Source organism: Protopterus annectens, chromosome 15.part0 (assembly GCF_019279795.1).
Source record: "Protopterus annectens isolate FY-2018-M chromosome 15.part0, PAN1.0, whole genome shotgun sequence".
In the NCBI taxonomy this organism is placed as follows: Eukaryota; Metazoa; Chordata; order Ceratodontiformes; family Protopteridae; genus Protopterus; species Protopterus annectens.
The window spans coordinates 6,444,638-6,467,602 of NC_056749.1; the positions used below are offsets into that span (position 1 = coordinate 6,444,638).

Genomic DNA, 22,965 nt, shown 5'->3' on the forward strand with positions numbered 1-22,965 from the left:
GACAAACTCTGCTCATTATGCAGCAAAGGGACTCTGATCATGCAGTTGGCATAAGGCTACTACCGCTACATTCTCATGGCAAACTCTGCTCATTATGCAGCAAAGGGAATCTGACCATTTAGTTGGCATAAGGCTACTACCGCTACATTCTCATGACAAACTCTGCTTATTATGCAGTAAAGGGACTCTGACCATGTAGTTGGCATAAGGCTACTACCGCTACATTCTCATGGCAAACTCTGCTCTTTATGCTGCAAAGGGGCTCGTTATGAAGCAAAGGGACTCTGACCATGTAGTTGGCATAAGGCTACTACCGCTACATTCTCATGACAAACTCTGCTTATTATGCAGTAAAGGGACTCTGACCATGTAGTTGGCATAAGGCTACTACCGGTACAGTCTCATGACAAACTCTGCTCATTATGCAGTAAAGGGACTCTGACCATGTAGTCGGCATAAGGCTACTACCACTACATTCTCATGACAAACTCTGCTTATTATGCAGTAAAGGGACTCTGACCATGTAGTCGGCATAAGGCTACTACCGGTACAGTCTCATGACAAACTCTGCTCATTATGCAGTAAAGGGACTCTGACCATGTAGTTGGCATAAGGCTACTACCGCTACATTCTCATGGCAAACTCTGCTCTTTATGCTGCAAAGGGGCTCGTTATGAAGCAAAGGGACTCTGACCATGTAGTTGGCATAAGGCTACTACTACTATATTCTCAGGACAAACTCTGCTTATTATGCAGTAAAGGGACTCTGATCATGCAGTTGGCATAAGGCTACTACCGCTACATTCTCATGGCAAACTCTGCTCATTATGCAACAAAGGGACTCTGACCATGTAGTCGGTATAAGGCTTCTACTGCTACAGCCTCATGACAAATTCTGCTCGTTATGCAGCAAAGGGACTCTGACCATGTAGTTGGCATAAGGCTACCACTGCTACATTCTCATGACAAACTCTGCTCATTATGCAGCAAAGGGACTCTGACCATGTAGTCGGCACAAGGCTAGTACCAGTACATTCTCATGATAAACTCTGCTTGTTATGCAGCAAAGGGACTCTGACCACGTAGTCGGCATAAGGCTACTACCGGTACAGTCTCATGACAAACTCTGCTCATTATGCAGCAAAGGGACTCTGACCACGTAGTCGGCATAAGGCTACTACCGCTACATTCTCATGACCAACTCTGCTCTTTATGCTGCAAAGGGGCTCGTTATGAAGCAAAGGGACTCTGACCATGTAGTTGGCATAAGGCTACTACCATTACATTCTTATGGCAAACTCTGCTGGTTTTGGCTCAGTAGAGTAAAAAATGACTCAACACTTCTGAAATGTCACTCTTTTGGGCTCATACCTTCTGAAGGCCCTGCCGTTATACCAAAAGTCACTTTACCTGGAGAATTCCTGCCTTTGAATGAACTGGTCTTGTCCCTTTGGGCTTCTTCCTGTGAAAGCAAGAATGCAAAACTGAGTTATGGAATTCAGAAACAGATACATTTATACCCATAAAAGAAGCTTAATCCAGTACCCAGTTTGCTCTGATTTGAGAAGCAATAAAATACTGACGTCCCTGACAGACAATGTAAAGGGACAGGCTGCTTAAAGTTATTACACAGGGATCTGCAATAAATAACCAACATGTACTCACCATACAAGTTCAGCTGCACTGAGGCAGTAAATAACATGCATGTACTCACCATATCAGCTCATCTGCAATGAGGGAGTAAACAGACATGTACTCACCATATCAGCTCATCTGCAATGAGGGAGTAAACAGACATGTACTCACCATATCAACTCATCTGCAATGAGGGAGTAAACAGACATGTACTCACCATATCAGCTCATCTGCAATGAGGGAGTAAACAGACATGTACTCACCATATCAACTCATCTGCAATGAGGGAGTAAACAGACATGTACTCACCATATCAGCTCATCTGCAATGAGGGAGTAAACAGACATGTACTCACCATATCAACTCATCTGCAATGAGGGAGTAAACAGACATGTACTCACCATATCAGCTCATCTGCAATGAGGGAGTAAACAGACATGTACTCACCATATCAACTCATCTGCAATGAGGGAGTAAACAGACATGTACTCACCATATCAGCTCATCTGCAATGAGGGAGTAAACAGACATGTACTCACCATATCAACTCATCTGCAATGAGGGAGTAAACAGACATGTACTCACCATATCAGCTCATCTGCAATGAGGGAGTAAACAGACATGTACTCACCATATCAACTCATCTGCAATGAGGGAGTAAACAGACATGTACTCACCATATCAACTCATCTGCAATGAGGGAGTAAACAGACATGTACTCACCATATCAACTCATCTGCACAGAGGCAGCAAATAACAGACGTACTCACCAAATCAGTTCAGCTGCACTGAGGCAGTAAATAACAGACATACTCACCATAACAGCTCATCTGCACTGAGGCAGTAAATAACAGATGTGTACTCACCATATCAGATCATCTGCACTGAGTCAGTAAATAACAGACATGTACTCGCATATCAGTTCATCTGCACTGAGGCAGTAAATAACAGACATGTACTCACATATCAATTCATCTGCACTGAGGCAGTAAATAACAGACGTACTCACCATATCAGTTCACCTGCACTGAGGCAGTAAATAACAGAGATGTACTCGCATATCAGTTCATCTGCACTGAGGCAGTAAATAACAGACGTACTCACCACATCAGTTCAGCTGCACTGAGGCAGTATACTGTGAGTAAGTGCTGTGATTTTCTCTTCTGCCCTCAATTCAGCAAAATGTTTAGTTATGTAATTACCATAACGATAGATGTATGTGATCCATCTTGCCTACATTCATAACTGATGGGCTCGGAGCCGAGAATCGGCTCTGACTCGGCCAATACACTAGCACAAAGTCTCTTATTGGCTGGGCCAACCCCCTTATCCCAGGATGCACTATGCCCAAACCCCCAGATCTTGTTTGCCCCACAACAACTCACTCACATGAGCCAACTGTACAACAGTGTTTCCTCCAGATCCAACAGGTAGGGGGAAGGAGGGCGGGTACGTACGAATGTAGGCAAGATGGATCACATACATCTATCATTATGGTAAGTACATAACTAAAAGATGTAATGCAATCCTATCTCGCTTACATTCATAACTGATGGGACAGTTTCCCTAGCACCTAGATCCTGGGAGGCTCACTGGAAAACACTCCTGAGCACTGTGGAACCAAAGGACGCCCAACCTCTAGAGGCCACGTCCAGTTTGTAATGAGAAATAAAAGTATGTGGAGAAGCCCAAGTGGCTACTGCACATATCTCATCCACCGACAGTTTGGAGTGGAAGGCCACTGAAGTTGCCATAGCCCTAGTAGAATGCGCTCTAACTGGAAATGGAAGGTCCCTTCCTGTTGATGCATAAATAAATGAAACACAATCCCTAATCCACCTGGCAATAGTGGTCTTAGTTATTGCTTTGCCAATCCTGTTATCTGCAAAGGCCACAAACAACTGGTCTGATTTCCTCTGCTGCTGTGTCCTATCCAAGTAAAACCTCAGTTGTCTATGCACATCCAACTGATGAAGTCTGTATTCTGCCCTGTTGGAAAATTTTGGAAAGAAAACTTGTAGCTCTATAGATTGTTGCAGACAAAGAGCAGAAGAAACTTTCAGAAGAAATGACGGGTTTAGTCTTAGAGACACTCTATCCGTGTGAAAGATCAGATAAGGGGGCTTAACAGAGAGGGCTTGAAGCGCCGAAACTCTTCTGGCTGAAGTAATAGCTACCAAGAAGGCAGTCTTCCAAGATAAGAACTTTTGCTCACAAGTGGCCGCTGGCTCAAAGGGATGAGATGTCAAGGTTCCTAAAACTACATTCAAATCCCATGGCAAGACAGGTTGTGACACTGGGGGGCGAAGCAACCAAGCTCCCTTAAGAAAGGCCTTACACAACTTATGACTTATGAGTGAAGGCTCAAAGGCAACATGATAATTAGAAATCGCTGCCAATTGGACTTTAAGCGTGGAGACAGCGGAAACCTGTCTAAAAAGAGTTGCCAAAAAATCTAATACTGCGGACACTGGGGCTGTCAGAGGGTCAAGGTTGTGCTGCTGGGCCCAAATGGCAAACCTTTTCTATTTATTAGAATATATCTCCTTAGTGGAAGCTCTGTGAGAAGAAGACAGAATCTGCACCACCTCAGGCGAAAGGATATGCTGTCTGACTAAGGTCGGAAGTGGAGCAGCCAAGCCGTTAGCTTGAGAGTTCGCAGTGATGGATAGGCCTGACCTGACTGAAGAGTCAGGAGGTTTGGAACTGGGTCCAGAATCCAAGGATCCTTCACTGCATACTTCTGAAGGAAAGGAAACCAAACTTGGCGGGGCCAGTGTGGTGCAATCAAAATCATGTTGCTTCCCAAGCAGATCGCCTTCTGAATCACCTTTGGTAGTAGTGGGACTGGAGGGAAGGCATAGAGCAGACCGGAGGGCGAATTGTGGCCTAGAGCATCCCTGGGTGACCCCCCCCCTGGGGGGGAATCAGGGAGAAGAAATTGCTGCACTTCGTGTTCCAAGGGCTGGCGAAAAGGTCGCAGCAGGTTGTTCAGGGACCACTCATGAGGCATCAGAATAACTCTGCTCAACCTGTCTGCTATCACATTGGATTTACCCGGAATGTGCGTTGCCACTAGAAATCTTTGGGAAGCGATCGCCCAGTTCCAAACTCCCATGGCTTCGCTGCAAAGAGGATAAGACCTGGTTCCTCCCTGCTTGTTCAGGTACCATACTACCGCCATATTGTCTGAGAAGATTGCGATGGTACCCTTGGGAAGAGAGCTGTGAAGTGCCTGCAACGCTAGAAGCACTGCCCTCATCTCCAGGACATTGATATGTAAGTGGGTTTCGTGATCCTGCCACGTGCCTTGAACCGTCCTGTCCAGATAATGCCCCCCCACCGTATCTGGGAGGCGTCTGTGGTCACTGTGGCAATGGGGGAGGGGGGAGAAGAGTCGCCCTTGGTTCAGACTGGAGGAGAGGAGCCACCAACGAAGATCTCGCCGGCAGGTATCCATAATGAGAATCGGGTAGGACAAGGGCAGATCTTGGTATGACCACTGGGTCGACAGGAGCCATTGGAGAATTTGCATGTGCAATTTTGCCAGAGGGACCAGAAGAATGGCGGCTGCCATCCACCCCAAAAGCTGAAGGACCATTCTGGTCAGGACTTTGCTTCGGGGTAGTAAGGCTAGGACTTGGTTCTGTAGTATCTTTATCCTCTCTGTTGGAAGGAATGCTCGCATCTCGAGAGAGTCTAGCTCTGCGCCTATAAAGGCAACACACTGTGATGGCAGCAATACAGACTTTTCCCAGTTGAATGTAATTCCTAATAGATGTCCCAATTCGATGGTAGCACTCACGGCTTGAATAAGAACATGCCTGGTGGGGGCGGTGAGGAGCCAGTCGTCTGGATACGGAGACACCTGGAATCCCAGACGTCTCAGGTGAGCCGTCACCACTGCCAGACATTTGGTAAACACCCTGGGGGCTGTGGTGAGACCAAAGGGCAGGGCTCGGAACTGGAAGTGACTGGCTCCTAGGCGGAAGCGTAAATGTATCCTGGATGCCCTGTTTATCTTGATGTGATAATAGGCATCCTTGAGATCAATGGAGCATATCATCCATACTCCTTTTTCCAGCAATGGGAAAATGGATTGCAACGTGACCATCCGGAACTTGGACTTCTTTACGAAGCGGTTTAGGTGGCTGCGGTCCAGAATGGGTCTCAAGTCCCCTGTTCTTTTCGGCACCAAAAATAACTTTAAGGAAGAGTTCCTAATCCGGTCTGGTCTGCGGGGACTGGCTGGATGACTCCTTTTCCGAGCAGCTTTGCGACCTCTATGGCTGCTTGATCCCGTTGACTGGGTGGCACGTCCAGGATTTTCCTTGAGGGTGGAGGGGGATGGATAAAGGGAATGGTGTAACCTCCGGTGATGATACGAAGCACCCACTGGTCCTGAGTGATGGAACCCCAGGCCCTTGGATGCATCGAGAACTGACCCCCAACTGGCTCCGGAGACGCACAGTCGGGCAGTCACTCAGGGCCGCTGGACGGAGGAGCCACAAAAGGATTCGCGGTCTCCTGAGTTGTGGGTGCCTCCGCCGCCTCTGGGGCGACGTCCTCCAGAATAATTGCCCCCCCTCTGCCCCTGGGGGGGTCACTCTGATGGGCAGGGAAAGACATTTGGGACTTTCTGAATCACATCTTTCCTCCCCTCTGAGCCTTGGGGTAAGGTCTCAAGAGAAGCGAAAAACGGGCCCCAACGGCAGACAAAGTCTTACCCTCCTGCTCACATCTAGTGAGTGTGTCTTTCACCTTGGGTCCAAAAAGTGAGGACCCATCGAATGGAGCATCAGTGAAGGAAGACTTGAAAGCCTCCACAAAGTGACACAAGCGCATCCAGGCTTGCCTCCTAAGGGCTACGCCCGAACTCGCTGCCCTATCCGCCCCTTCGGCTGCATACGATATGAGCCTCATGGACGAGTTAACAATGGACGAAAGGGTAGACAGCTGGGCGTTGACAGACTGCGTCAACGCCTTAAGCATGTTACCCAACAGGGTATCTCCCAACTCCTTTATGAGATCCCTTTGGAGCCTCGTAAAATGACATAAATAATTCAGCGACCGCAGGGTAAAAGTCGCTGACGTCAGGGTACGCTTCCCGTATCTATCCATGCTCCTGGACTCCTTGTTAGGAGGATGGATAGAAGTAGATGCCTCTGCCACATCTTGCTGGATGGCAGACGCCACCACCATAGCATCAACCGGAACTCCCTTGGTTAGAAACTCCTTGCCAGGGGGTGCGGATAAAAACTTGTTGGGGAGAGAAGGAACTGGCTTCCACAGAATCAGGGTGTTCCCACACCGTTCAACAAATAAGGTCCAGTAACTCATCGAAGGGTGGAGACACCCAGGAGGCAGAGGGTTGGGCTCCAAAGACCTTGAGGAAGACCGACTCCTCCGCAGAAGGGGTTTTGGATGGCCAGTCTCCCCCTGTCTCAAGATCTCCAGGATATCGGAGAACGAGACATCATCTGAGGACGACTTGGGTGACCCCTCCGCATCATCGAGGTCAGTGTCCGAGGTGACAGACTCATCTGGGGAATCTATGTGCTTCCTCTTGCACAATTTGTTCCTGGGGGGGCTCCTCAGGCATGAACTCTGAAGGCTCCTCGGAAAAAAGGGGACCACACAAGGAGGAATCCTCAGGCCTAGGAGCCACGCTGTCCAAAGACAGGGGGGCACCAGAAGCTCTAGGGAAGGAGTCGCAGATTCGGGTGAACTCACTAGAGACTTGGCCAGCGCGCTCCTCATAGCCTCGAAGGCGGGCCCACCAGAATCTGAGGAGGGGCCCGTCCCCGAGACCATGACCGGTGTCGGGGTTCCCCTAGCTGAGGCACCAAGAGGGAGACTCAGGGCTGAAACCAGAAGCCCCGACGAGTCCCCCTCGGGCCCGGCTGAGGACACCCGAAAACCGAAATCTCTGGAAGGCACAGAAAGGGTTGGAGCTGAAGACGGTGCCAACGGACTAGCAGTGGGTCTCGGGACCGCCTCAAGGACTTCACCCGACTCTACGAACTCCGACTCAGATGACACCAAGGTTGTCGGAGGAGGAAGAAATGGTATCGAAGAGGCTGGCTCCAGGGCCGACTGGGCCGGAGCCGAAAATAATTTGGATAAGACAGGTGACTTGAGGAGCCTCTGGACCACCCTATCTACATCAGAGTCTGAAAGCCTGGAGGACCTGGAGAAAATAGAAGGGGGCCGAGAGACTTTTCCTATCGGCTCTGAAACCAGGCTAGGAGGTCAGCTCCAAAAGTATCGGGGCTGAAGCAGACTCGACCATAACTGAGACTCCTTTCGGCGCCGACGAAACCGACCCCAGAGCAGAAACACTCTCCAGCGGCTCTGAGACCAATGGAGCCGACGAAGGAGACCTCGATTTAGACCCTCTATCCTGCGGCTTCGAAATCAGTGGAGCCGAGGAAGGGGACAGAGTACCTGATCTCTTGTCCCGAGACAAAAAACAGTGGAGCCGTGGAGGGAGACCCAGCTTTAGATCCTCTATCCCTCAGCTCCGAGACCAGTGGAGTCGAGGAAGGGGACACAGATTTAGACCTTTTTGCAGGCGGCTCCGACGGACTTGTCGGAGCCGAAGACTTCTTGGGCCTCGATTTAGACGAGGGAGAAGAAGCCAAAGCTTCCTCAAAGGCTGGTTTGATGAGACCCTTGAGGATGACCTTATTTTTCCTCTCATGAAGAACACGAGAGGAGAAAACATGGCAAACACTGCAAGACTCTTGCAAGTGTTTGACCCCTAAACAATAAACACAGATGGCGTGGCCATCTGTCAACGACATCTTATAAGTGGATTTCGAACAGTTTTTAAAGCCCGATGGCTTATGCTCCTTTTCTTTGCCAGACATACCTACTGTTGACACATTTGAAACACACAAGGAGGGAAGGGGAGGAAAGAGCTCTAACTTAAACGCTCTAAGAGATAGGGCAAAGGCCCTCTAACTCAAACGGGCCTAGCCCACCAAACAGAAGGGATTACCACAACAATTCAAAGTACAAACACAATCAACCACAAATGTGCTAACAACCATAGCTATTAAAATAGCTGTTTGAGTATAAATTCTAAGCTAATTGTCAAAAAAGCGACCAAAAGGCCAAAAAGGAAGGGTACTTAACCACAGCCAAGTCGAGACTACGTCGTTACTCTAGGAGCGGCAAACGAGATCTGGGGGTTTGGGCGTAGTGCATCCTGGGATAAGGGGGTTGGCCCAGCCAATGAGAGACTTCGTGCTAGTGTATTGGCCAAGTCGGAGCCGATTCTCGGCTCCGAGCCCATCAATTATGAATGTAGGCGAGATAGGATCGCATTACACCTGTTAATATCTTCAGCTACATGATGGCACACCCTGCACCTCCCAGCCCCCCCCAACCTCTGCTGGCAGGAAAGCTTTGAAGGGTTTCACACCCAAACTGTCTTTACTCAGCTCACGGTGAGTTGCATGACAGTTTCAGCACATGGAAGGTGCTCTGAAGCTTTGGAAGCTGGATAGCTGTTATACCCTTGGCTGGATATAACCCATTTAGGTAAGGCTACTACATCAGTGATCAATATGAACATCCTAAAGGATTCCTGGTACTTCCTTATTATAGCAACCCCAGCAATAGTGGCATTGGGCAATGCAGTTCGGGGATTACGTATGTCTTGTATACTTTGCAAGAACTGCAAGTGGAATGTATCTGTGGTTGTACAGCAGATTAGAGCTAGCACTATGATGGCAAAGCTCTCACTTCTATTTATGTAAAAGTTGCTAACAATGCCGTAGTATGCATGTGGAGAAGGACGAGTATGAGACTGAAATGTCTCTACTTAGTGACTGCAGTCCTCAACAACTTGCAGAAAAACATGCATTTTTTGAAAACATTGTGTAATACTAGGGAATGCAGAGAGGTACGCTAAAACTAAATTAAAAATACAGTAGGAAAACTGCTGAAGTGTAACTGATAAAACTAGAAACAGTTACACTTCTTCATCAGCTTTCCTGCCAGCTTTTTTACTGCTGGCTTTACTTATAGGTTCATAGGTTTATACTAGGCTATCTGCCCTGGGGCATTTACAAGCCTAGCCAGAGTGTGTTTGGCTTTTGCCACCGTTTTAGATCAGTTTACTGTGCCTCTGTAGAGTAGGTCACAGAAGATATCCCTTTTAAGGTTAGTTTACTGTGCCCCTGTCTAGCAGGGACACAGAAGAGATCCCACGGGTGAACTTACGATCTCCCATCCACTCGTCAAGATTTCTCTTGAAGAGGGTCAGTGAGGGGCTCTGCCTAACATGGACTGGGATTCTGTTCCAGAGTGAGGGCAGCCTCTGGGATATTAATCTGTCCCTCCAGCATGTCCTATTTATTTCTGTGCTGAGGTTTAAGTCCCTGGAGCGTGTAAGCTCTAAGGGATTTGGATTTCCTGAGGTGGAGCATGTCCATTAATTCTGGGTTGGACATGGTTTTATAAGTCAGGCATAGATCACCTCTGAGTAGGCGGTAAGCAACTGAGTAGAGCTGGAGTTTCTTTAGCCGAACTGCATAGGGCATCTGTTGGAGTCCCTTGATCCTCTTGGTGAGGTACTTTTGGGGCCTCTCCAGTTGCTGCAGGTGTCGGGTAAGGTACAGCACAAATGGGGCATTGTATTTAATTATGGGCCTGATGAGTGATAGTAGAAGGGCACAATGACCTCTCTTGCTCTAGATGTGAACCCTTTCATGATAAGGTGGGCTATATAGAAGGTCTTTCTAACCAATCTGGCAACGTGATTGTCAAAAGAGAGGTTTCTATCTATTTGGGTCCCCAAATCTCTAATTACTTCTTCCGTACTTAATGGATTACCACCTATGTGGTAATTTGTGGGCACTCTTTTTCCCGAAGGGGATGACTATGCACTTTTTGGCATTTAGCTTAAGGCCATGGCTCTGGCACCAGTTATCTGTCTCTGTGAGACCCTTTTGGAGGATGCTTGTGTCAGCCGGAGAGTCGATTATGGCGCCCAGCTTGCAGTCATCTGCGAACTTGGTCAGCCATAGTCCTCCCGTATTAGCCTGCACCTCAGAAAAGTATATGCCAAACAAGAGAGGTCCCAGGACTGAGCCTTGTGGGACGCCACTTGTAACTGGCTTGGAGTTTGACATGGCACCTGCAATACTGACCATGTGGGTTCTATCCCTGAGCCAGTTTGCAACCCATCTTGTGACCATAGGGGTTGATATTTAAGCTGGTGAGCTTATTTATGATGCTCGAGTGGGGTATTGTGTCAAAGGCTTTTGCTAGGTCCAGGTGGGCTGTGTGGACTACCTTCCCTTCATCTATGGCCTTGGTAACTGTTTCAAATAAGTCGACCAGGTTCAAGAGGCAAGATCTGCCCTTAACAAAGCCGAATTGGGTGAGATCCAGTGTCTGGAGGTTACCAATGTCCTTGTTTATGAGTTCCATGATGATACGCTCCATAGCTTTGCAGACCAGACTAGTCAGGCTTATAGGGAGATAGTTTCCTGGGTCCGTTGTATGCACTCATATCCCTCAACAGTTACAAATTCTGGACAAGGCCAAACATTATTTTGGGAATAGGGGTACAAAGGGCCAAAAGTGGGACATTTTATAGATATTACCCTAAGCTCTTAAAAGCTAACAGAACAGGTTTGCTTCAGCAAGTTCAATGCAAAGGCAGTTTTAACGTCTGGCATCGTTGACTGGAATCTTCAACAATCAGAAAAGTAAACATTTACAGGACAAAACAACAATACAAGGCAAAATCACAGGCTTTCTAAAAAAATCTCAGCAGCTCAGTATTTGAATGCAAACATAAGCAGTAAAGTAAAATGTCAGCCCTAGAAGTAGACCACTATCGCCAGGGCTGCTATAAGTAAAATGTCAGCCCTAGAAGTAGGCTGCTATCGCTGCGGCCACTATAATAAGGATGTATCAGATTCCCAACTTGTGGAACTGTAGTCCAAACAATAACACCTGGTAAAATGGAAACAGATGGCCAAGTAAGATGGACTACAAAAATTTTTCAGCATTTATCCTGACTCCTTTAATAACATTTTTTCATCTGTTAACTGGTCCTTCCTTTTTCATCTACCTCTAGATGAAGCAGCAGAACAATTTAACACCATATTTCTCAAAACTGAACTCCATTGCTCCCCTTAAGACTTCTTCCTTTGGCTTTTTCCCGGTTAGGGGTCTCCACAGCGGATAACATGTCCACTCATGATTGGGAGTGGAGTTTTATGGTGTTAAGTCGCCAGCCCAACGCCCAACCTTCCACGGAAGGCACACACATGCACGCACTCATCCCTAGGGCCAATTTAGAGTGCCCAATCCACCTACAGCATGTCTTTGGGATGTGGGAGGAAACCGGAGGAAACCCATGCAACCACAGGGAGAACATGCAGACTCTGCAGAGAAGGCACCCCAGCCAAGTATCGAACCGGAGAACCTCTTGCTGTGAGGTGACAACACTAACCACTGCACCACCATGACCGCCCACCCACTGCTCCCCTTCAGACTAAAAGGGTCAAATCTAGATGCTCCCCTTGACACATCCAAGCTACCCTCCCCCTAATTAAGAAAAGAGACAATGCCTGGAAGCTTTGGACAAAAACTAAATTGCACATTGACTACCAAACATATAAAGAACTATGTAACCTAACTAAAAAACAACTTAATATTAATAAAAGAAACATTTATCTTAAATCCCAAACCACACAAAATAAGAATCCCAGGAAATTCTGGTGTACCGTCAACCAAATCCTGCACCCTGGAAATCCCTCTACTCCCAACCCTTGTCCTAATAATTCCCCACAAGAGACTGCATCTACCATTAACTCTTACTTCATAGATACAATTAGTAAACTTATCCAAACCTCTAACAACACTGATCCCTGCAACAGTATCACTCCGCCACTCAACTACGCCTCCTCACTGAAACCAGTCCCTACAAACTATATTAAAAGTCTCCTCCTCAAACTAAAACCTTGCTCTGTATCAGCAGACAACCTACCTCCAAGTGTACCTCAAGGCTGCCTATCCCATTTCTATTTTCATAAACCACTTAATAATGGAATCCACTGTTCCCTCACTATGGAAAAAAATCTATACTATACCCCTTCACAAAGGTTGTAACTCTAGTGTCCTTTCCAATTATCAGTCTACTGCAATACTGTCTCCTCTATCCAAACTCCTTGAGAAATGTGCACATAAACAAATCCTTGACTCTCTCACCTACCAATACCTACACTCACCTCCACAATATGGTTTTCAACCACACCATAGTGCCGCAACGGGTCTATACTATTTGAATGAAGCTTTCTAACTTCGAATACCATATGGGCAAACACCATATGGTCGAACTTAGAAAACTTCAAATACGGAAAAAAAAACAACCCCCCCCCCAAAAAGGTCATATAAGATGTTAAAGCAAGGAGGCAAGCCCCACTGCACCCCCACAGGGGGCTTCACTCCCCCCATCCCCTGCTCTTTAATATACCAAGTCCGAGATCACACTACAGTGCAGTAAAGGGAAGTCTTCCCTTTACCGCATTATAGTGCGGTCTCGGATCTGTAATATTTAAAGAGTTGGGGGTGTGGGGGGCTTGCCCCCCTGCCTACAACCCTAGGTTTAGGGTTTAGTCTTTTTTTTTTTCCTGAATTCGAACTTTTCTAACTTCGAGCATATGGCATTACCCATATGGTATTCAAAGTTAGAAAACTGTTCAAATAATATAGACCCTGCCGCAACATCCCTCATTTCCTTTTACAAACTCTATTTCCCAGGCCAGAGACAATAACAAGCTGGTCTCCTGTCTCTTTCTTGATCTCTCCAAAGCTTTCAATACTGTCTCTCATCCTAGCCTTTCTAAATTCTCTCAACTTAATCCTTCTTCTCCAACTATCACCTGACTTCAAACTACATTTCAAACAGACTTCAACCTGTTAAACGGTCTCATCTTTATCTCCCTTCCTCCCCATTAGGATGGGCGTCTCAAGGATCAATACTTGGTCCCTTACTTTTCAATATTTTCATAAATATCCTATACATAATTATCCCTAATACAGTGCACAGATGACTCTACAGTCATCACCTCCTCCAGTACTCTCCCTGACCTACATACCCTTGCACAAAAGTCCTTCAATCTTACTGAAACTTGGCTTTTGAAAGACCAACTCTTACTCAATCCCAAAACGACTAAATTGCTACTTTTCCTGCCCAAATCACTCTCTCAACACAAATCCACTTTAAATGTCACATCCATAAACAAAACAATCATTAAGGCTGAAATCCAAAATAAGCTTCTTGGTGCCATTACAGATGTCCAACTAAAGTTTGACCCTCATGTATTTCACAGTATGAAGAAAACTCATCAAAAATTAGGTCTATTGCACAGAAATAAAAAGTTCCTAACTATCAACTCATGACAGACACTTGGGCAGGCTTACCTCCTCCATAACATAATATATTGCTCTCAAATCCCAACTAACCTACAATGGAATCTCCTGACAAAACTGCAAAGCACCAATAATAAAGTAGCTAGATTTGCATGCAATAACCCATCAAGGTCACATGACTGTCTTGCCCTCACTTTTAAACTGGCTAGAATTCCCTCACCATCTCCAGCTTTCCCAACTTACCGCCATTCACTCCATCATTCATAAACCCTCCTCCTGCCCCTCCATCTTCACTCTAGTCTCACTTTACACCTCCCCTCAAACTCCAAGAAGCTCTGATCAATTTCACCTTGGAATTTCCAAACTTACAGCTCTTTTGGACAAAACTGTAGTTATTTATCAGCCCTGTCATGGAACAAACTTCCCATGTCTCTACGAAAAATAAACCTGACACCTGACTTGAAGAAAGCTCTTGAAGACTACCTTAACAGTGCCTTTTGGTGTGACTGTAAATATCCTACACAATCTGTCTATGGGCGTTCCGTAAACCTTCTCTAAGTCTCCTCCTACTGTGCTTTTAACTCTCTCAGTTATCATGTCTGACTCTGCTTATCCCAACATTCTCAGTATTCTCTTCCAGTTCACTTCTTACTTAATCCTACTGTGCTTTTAACTCTCTCAGTTATCATGTCTGACTCTCCTTATCCGAACACTCTCAGTATTCTCTTCCAGTTCACTTCTTACGTAATCCTACTGTGCTTTTAACTCTCTGTTATGTCTGACTCTCCTTATCCCAACATTCTCAGTATTCTCTTCCAGTTCACTTCTTACTTAATCCTACTGTGCTTTTAACTCTCTCAGTTATCATGTCTGACTCTGCTTATACCAACATTCTCAGTATTCTCTTCCAGTTCACTTCTTACTTAATCCTACTGTGCTTTTAACTCTCTCAGTTATCATGTCTGACTCTGCTTATCCCAACATTCTCAGTATTCTCTTCCAGTTCACTTCTTACTTATTCCTACTGTGCTTTTAACTCTCTCAGTTATCATGTCTGACTGTCCTTATCCCAACACTCTCAGTATTCTCTTCCAGTTCACTTCTTACTTAATCCTACTGTGCTTTCAACTCTCTCAGTTATCATATCTGACTCGCCTTATCCCAACACGCTCAGTATTCTCTTCCAGTTCACTTCTTACTTAATCCTGCTGTGCTTTTAACTCTCTCAGTTATCATGTCTGACTCTCCTTATCCCAACACTCTCAGTATTCTCTTCCAGTTCACTTCTTACTTAATCCTACTGTGCTTTTAACTCTCTCAGTTATCATGTCTGACTCTCCTTATCCCAACATTCCCAGTATTCTCTTCCAGTTCACTTCTTACTTAATATCATTAACTTTCTATTCTCGTCCCCTCACTACTTACCCTAATTTTCCTATTTTATCTCCCCTACCTTACCTCCCACTAAAACTTACAGTTCATGCTTAATCTCCAATTTCATAATCTCCTCCCTCTCCTAAGAAACTCTCTACCAACTGAATTTCTTTCTTGCACACTGTTAAACATTTACTGCTCAAATCTATTCCTTGAACACCTGACTTACTCCAAAATTGCTGTAAATAGATGTGTGAAATTCTTATTATAGCTGTATAATCTCCACATATTACTGTCTTCTACTTTTGTACCTCTCTGGCCATTCTGTTCTGTGATAAAAGTGTGTTATTTTTGTTTAGAGTACTTAAGTATGCTACCAGTGTTACTACGAGCTATACTTCTGTACCTCTCTGGCCATTCTGTTCTGTGTTAAAATTGTGTTATTTCTGTTTAGAGTACTTAAGTATGCTACTAGTGTTGCTACGAGCTATACTTTTGTACCTCTCTAGCCATTCTGTTCTGTGATAAAATTGTGTTATTTCTGCTTAGAGTACTTAGGTATGCTACTAGTGTTACTACGAGCTATACTTTTGTACTGCTCTTGTCATTGTGATCTATACTAAAATTGTGTTACAGTATTTGTGTGTGTTACTATTAGTTACTGTAAGGAAATAAACTGTTGCACTGAGGAGCTTTTCTCCCTGGGCTTCCTCTGAAGAAATGGCTTTTGCTCAGTCGGACTATCCCAGTTAACAAATGTCAATTAATTAAATTAATTAAGTAAATAAATAAATAGCCACAATACAAATGCCTACAATGGTAATCAATTCTACTTCCACTGGTCTTCAGCTTTTCTGAGAAAAAAAATGGGAAGGACAATAATCGGGTACCCACAAAAAGTATACCTTCCCCCATATCTCTATCACTCCCATTAATACAGCTCTTGTGCCCTGCCTACCCTGGGAAGGGCAATAATCAGGTACCCACAAAGGATACACCTTCCCCCATATCTCCATCACTCCCATTTATACAGCTCTTGTGCCCTGCCTACCATGGGAAGGGCAATAATCAGGTACCCACAAAGGATACACCTTCCCCCATATCTCCATCACTCCCATTTATACAGCTCTTGTGCCCTGCCTACCCTGGAAAGGGCAATAATCAGGTACCCACAATGGCTATCCCTTCCCCCATATCTCCATCACTTCCATTTATACAGCTTTTGTGTCCTTGCCTACCCTTTTTTCAACAGCCACAGTGTCTGGTTTCATCCTCAAAAGTTGGGGTTACCTATAATCCACATTTTATTGATGGACCCTAACCGTCTGAGGCCACAGAACTGCACAAGAACCTTTTTAGACAAGCAAGTCTACAGTGGCAGCCTGAGTGTGGGGAAATTCCACAAAGCTGTAGTCACTGTACTTGTATACAAACCTCCAGCAACAGCACAAATAGTGCCCCAAATCAGTTCCCCATTTTATGACACATCTTACCTCTACCAGGTGACTAAAAATTCCCAGTGGATCAATTTGCCATCCACCCCAAGTGGTTCTTCCTGCTTTCACACTGCTAACTGTACCTGCACAGTCTGGTACACCGGTAGGGCTTTATCCTCCCGAACTGGTTCTTTCTGCTCTCACAGTGGTAACTGTACCTGCATAATCTGGTATACCAGTAGGGCTTGATCCTCCCCAGCTGGTTCTTCCTGCTCTCACAGTGGTAACTGTACCTGCACAGTCTGGTACACCAGTAGGGTTTATCCACCCCAACTGGTTCTTCCTGCTCTCACAGTGGTAACTGTACCTCCACAGTCTGGTACACCAGTAGAGCTTTATCCTCTCCAGCTGGTTCTTCCTGCTCTCACAGTGGTAACTGTACCTGCACAGTTTGGTCTGTAGGTAGAGCTTTATCCCACTGTACTCAAGGTCTTGGTTCCAGGTGGAGTAGCCGCTTATAGTATTTAGGAACTGGCAAAAGACATAGCAGTCAGGCATCTACCTTGAAAGGGTCTGCTTAGTCAAAAATACCCAGACTCTATTCACCTATAACATAGACAACAAAATCTGCTCTGCCATCAAGCACTTCTGCTTTACTCATGCAGAACTTGAGGTGGTAATACACATCAAGGGTATGAAAGGCACTTTATCACCTGGTTTCTGTCTCCAGAAACAAAGAAAAAACATGCAATATGAATAGGGCAGTTTTTAAAAAGCTTTTAAAGAGAATTACGGAATGGAATAAAACAATTTTGAAAAACCTTTTAAAAAGGAATTGTGAGTTGGTCCTAAGGGGCATCATATTCATCACAAAGACCAGACTTCTCTAAAAATAAGGGCCTGCAGCTGTGAGATGCACTGGGTAAAGGAAACAATCACTAAGAAAAGTATCCAAGTATCTTCAACTTTAATACAGCACTAAACTTAGCTAACAGCTGACACAATAAAATAGAACTAAGATACTTAAAATCAGAAGTATCAGCTGTGAATTAGAAACAATAAATAATGATAAAATTAGGTATTAAAGCAAACATTTAAATTCGGATCAGTTAGAACTGGCCAGCATGGCAGACTTGTCAACCACTGTGGGACAAGCTTCCAGAGTTAAGGTGCCTAAAGAGAAAAGTTATGTACGCAAGAATATTCCAAATTTACTCTAGAAATTTCTAACACTGGGGAAGAAGAATACAACGGTCTAGACAGGTAATATGGAAACAGAAGTTCTTTCACACATTGGTATGTAAACTTAATGAGATCAGTTTATTTATTTACTGCTATCTGATGACCAGGAAAGTGAGTTGGTTTGTTAACCTTTTTTGGTCACAAGCCAAGCTCACAGAGCATAAATACAGTATTTTACAATGGAAACAGTTACACATTCAAAATTCAGTACACAGAGTATACATAACATGTTTAGTACGGAATACATGCATATGGTCGAAGACACCACCTCCGAACGTAACATTCTCCGAACCTAAATATCAAAACTCAAACTAGCGAACGGTCGGAATGACGAGCTTAACATCGAATTTCACACTTCTGGTCACTCAACCACCATGGGTTGAGAAGGGGAGAATATTAGCCTGTCTGGTGTTTAGCGTTGAAGGATTCAGCATTTGAAAATTCAACATTCCGCAAACTGGGGTCACTGCCTTTGACATTTAGGATGTCGGACAACTCACGTTTGCCTAAATGCGTGCATACCATTTAGTACAGAGTGCGCCCAATGATTCATATACAATAAATGCATGAGTACAGCTGTACCTTAGAAACTTTAAAGGTGATCTGAGATGTTACAGCATTCTTCACAAAACTAGTGCAGTATGCTGGTACTACACAGTACTGGTACACTACCGGGCCCTGGCACTCAACAGCTGCAACCATTTAAACTGTGTATATGGAATTTAAAAGCAGTTGCAATAATCATGATTAAATGAGACTAAGGCATGCACCACCACTCTTGAGGATATGATGAAACAGCAAATGTTTGATTTCTGGGATGTTCATCAAATGGAAACCGAATGAGCAGACAACAGATGATACCTAGTTTCTAAGTGTCAGTCTATTGTTGAAGATTACACTAACATTCGTCACAATCCTGGCAAACACTAGTGTTTCACTATCATGTATAATGATGGCGTTAGTTGATTGCTAAGAGTAGCATGAAGTGCTATGGCCACTGTGCTGGAGGTGATATCATATCATCCAGTTCTGAACGTACTTAAGATCCCTGCCAACAGAAGCCGCAGCAGATAGTATCCCTGTGGAATAAGGGAAGGAGAAGTTAAGTTGAGAATCAGCACTGCAGTGACACTGTAAACCTCATGTACAAGAGAGCTTACCAAATGGAACCAAATATATGGAAAAATAACAAGGGACTCAAAATCAATCCCAGTTAGATACCAGAAGTGACAGAAGTGGATGAAAGACAGAATGTTACAAAGCTTACCAAATGGAACCAAATATATGAAAAAATAACAAGGGCCTCAAAATCAATCCCAGTTAGATACCAGAGGTGACAGAAGTGGATGAAAGACAGAATGTTACAAAGCTTACCAAATGGAACCAAATATATGGAAAAATAACAAGGGACTCAAAATCAATCCCAGTTAGATACCAGAGGTGACAGAAGTGGATGAAAGACAGAATGTTACAAAGCTTACCAAATATATGGAAAAATAACAAGGGACTCAAAATCAATCCCAGTTAGATACCAGAAGTGACAGAAGTGGATGAAAGACAGAATGTTACAAAGCTTACCAAATGGAACCAAATATATGGAAAAATAACAAGGGCCTCAAAATCAATCCCAGTTAGATACCAGAGGTGACAGAAGTGGATGAAAACAGAATGTTACAAAGCTTACCAAATGGAACCAAATATATAAAAAAATAACAAGGGACTCAAAATCAATCCCAGTTAGGTACCAGAGGTGACAGAAGTGGATGAAAGACAGAATGTTACAAAGCTTACCAAATGGAACCAAATATATGGAAAAATAACAAGGGACTCAAAATCAATCCCAGTTAGATACCAGAGGTGACAGAAGTGGATGAAAGACAGAATGATACAAAGCTTACCAAATGGAACTAAATATATGAAAAAATAACAAGGGCCTCAAAATCAATCCCAGTTAGATACCAGAGGTGACAGAAGTGGATGAAAGACAGAATGTTACAAAGCTTACCAAATATATGGAAAAATAACAAGGGACTCAAAATCAATCCCAGTTAGATACCAGAAGTGACAGAAGTGGATGAAAGACAGAATGTTACAAAGCTTACCAAATGGAACCAAATATATGGAAAAATAACGAGGGCCTCAAAATCAATCCCAGTTAGATACCAGAGGTGACAGAAGTGGATGAAAACAGAATGTTACAAAGCTTACCAAATGGAACTAAATATATGGAAAAATAACAAGGGACTCAAAATCAATCCCAGTTAGATACCAGAAGTGACAGAAGTGGATGAAAGACAGAATGTTACAAAGCTTACCAAATGGAACCAAATATATGGAAAAATAACAAGGGACTCAAAATCAATCCCAGTTAGATACCAGAGGTGACAGAAGTGGATGAAAACAGAATGTTACAAAGCTTACCAAATGGAACCAAATATATGGAAAAATAACAAGGGACTCAAAATCAATCCCAGTTAGATACCAGAAGTGACAGAAGTGGATGAAAGACAGAATGTTACAAAGCTTACCAAATGGAACCAAATATATGAAAAAATAACAAGGGACTCAAAATCAATCCCAGTTAGATACCAGAGGTGACAAAGTGGATGAAAACAGAATGTTACAAAGCTTACCAAATGGAACTAAATATATGAAAAAATAACAAGGGCCTCAAAATCAATCCCAGTTAGATACCAGAAGTGACAGAAGTGGATGAAAACAGAATGTTACAAAGCTTACCAAATATATGGAAAAATAACAAGGGACTCAAAATCAATCCCAGTTAGATACCAGAAGTGACAGAAGTGGATGAAAGACAGAATGTTACAAAGCTTACCAAATGGAACCAAATATATGAAAAAATAACAAGGGACTCAAAATCAATCCCAGTTAGATACCAGAGGTGACAGAAGTGGATGAAAACAGAATGTTACAAAGCTTACCAAATGGAACTAAATATATGAAAAAATAACAAGGGCCTCAAAATCAATCCCAGTTAGATACCAGAAGTGACAGAAGTGGATGAAAACAGAATGTTACAAAGCTTACCAAATGGAACTAAATATATGAAAAAATAACAAGGGCCTCAAAATCAATCCCAGTTAGATACCAGAAGTGACAGAAGTGGATGAAAACAGAATGTTACAAAGCTTACCAAATGGAACTAAATATATGAAAAAATAACAAGGGCCTCAAAATCAATCCCAGTTAGATACCAGAGGTGACAGAAGTGGATGAAAACAGAATGTTACAATCAGCTGGGTAAGCTCACAAAAGTAGTAGGTAAACATACAGTTCTTTCTTTATTAAAACACTTTTTAAATTATCATTTAAGATGTAGGTAAACATACGTTAACAGAAAACAAAACAAAAAAAAATGTTAACATTTTTCCATTTAAATAGAATACACTTCACATATATTTTCTTTGGTACTATCATCAGCCCAACATACATAAAATTGCTGAATTCCTGCCTTCCCTTAAACGTCACTCGTCCTCCCCTTGAACATTACTCTGCATGTATTGTTCCCACAGGTTCCATTTACTTCCCCATAGTTTGCTCCTCCCCTATTTAAATACAGCTGGTTTACACTTTGAGTTCTATTTTCTAGTAATTGCTTTTCTGGCCATCAACAGAATTAAACGTAAAAAGGCCTTACTATGTCTAGGCAATTCAGATCGTGTATCCCAGCCCAAAAAATAATTTGCTTACTTACAGCCATTTGTTTACCTTTTATTTTGGATACAGTACTCTAGGGAATTTCTAAAATCAGCTAAACTCATTACACTCCCATAACGTGTTCCCAGTTACCACTTTCTTCTCTATCACACTTCAACATTTGCTATCTACCTGAGGAAACATTCCTGGGAGTCTGCTTGGGTATAAAAATAAATGCGCAAACACTTCCAAGCACAGATGTTACACCTTCGGGACTTGGCTGCATACTTAAAGACATACATATGTCTCCCCATTGTTTTCTAGTCTGTCTCTTCCCAATCTTTTCTAACCTCCTCAGACGGATTCTTATAGTCATCATGCACTATTTTATATGCCCTACTAATCATCACTTTTAAACAGCTGCTTCTGTTCTAGATTCAACTAAACTCTACCACAGCAGGTCTTTCACTTAAAATTCCCCTATCTCTTTCTCTTTGCTGTGCTCTGAGGTGAAGCCCTGGTACGGTGTTAGAAAAATATGTATTAATGTGTATATTACTGCTTTTACAAAGCCCAAAAGGGTTAACACATTTATTCTATTTCATACTGCATAAATGCATACAAACTGCGAATGCTTTCTGACCTTGTATTTTGTCAGCACAGCTAAAATCTTGTTTATGTCTTAGGAAATTTACTGAGAAGCAGATGATTTTCTGCTAGGTCAGGAAAATAATGAATAGAACAATACTGCTTTCTATAATGCTATTAAACTTAGACAATTAGCCCTGTCTGTGCTATGAGAACATACACACTTGCAGGAAGAATAGATAAGTAGAACAAAGACTGCTTGAAGAATATGAACTATAATCTGTGTTTGCTTTGTGCTTGAATAAGCAGAGTACCTTGAAATGTAGCACAGCACAGTAGAAATAATTATAACTAGCTAGTGGTCTTCGAGGCCATGTTATCTTTCAAGAAAAGTTTCTCACGAATCTAGAAATGTAATGTAATATCAGCAGAAAATATTGAACAACATCTGCTGTGAAAAACAAAATTGTAGGCTTGTATTTGATTACATCAGCTTTAGAAGGCAATGTCTTGTAAAACAGTATAAGAATGGCTTCATTTCCTGTGACAGACCAGACAAACTCTGTATTTTTGCATGCATGTTTTTGTCTCCTTGCCGCAAGAATTAAAGTTCCTTAACCTGAACCTTACATGT

At 43.6% G+C, this 22,965-nt stretch overlaps 1 protein-coding gene across 1 annotated transcript in view; it reads right to left on the reverse strand.

The window, feature by feature from the left end:
• The window catches only part of CC2D1A (coiled-coil and C2 domain containing 1A), a 3,016,164-nt gene that overhangs the window by 999,521 nt on the left and 1,993,678 nt on the right, over positions 1-22,965 (reverse strand). The window contains exon 21 of the mRNA XM_044057686.1: positions 1,411-1,462. Within this exon, the coding sequence (XP_043913621.1) occupies positions 1,411-1,462 (52 nt within the window). The remainder of the gene's footprint in view (positions 1-1,410; positions 1,463-22,965) is intronic.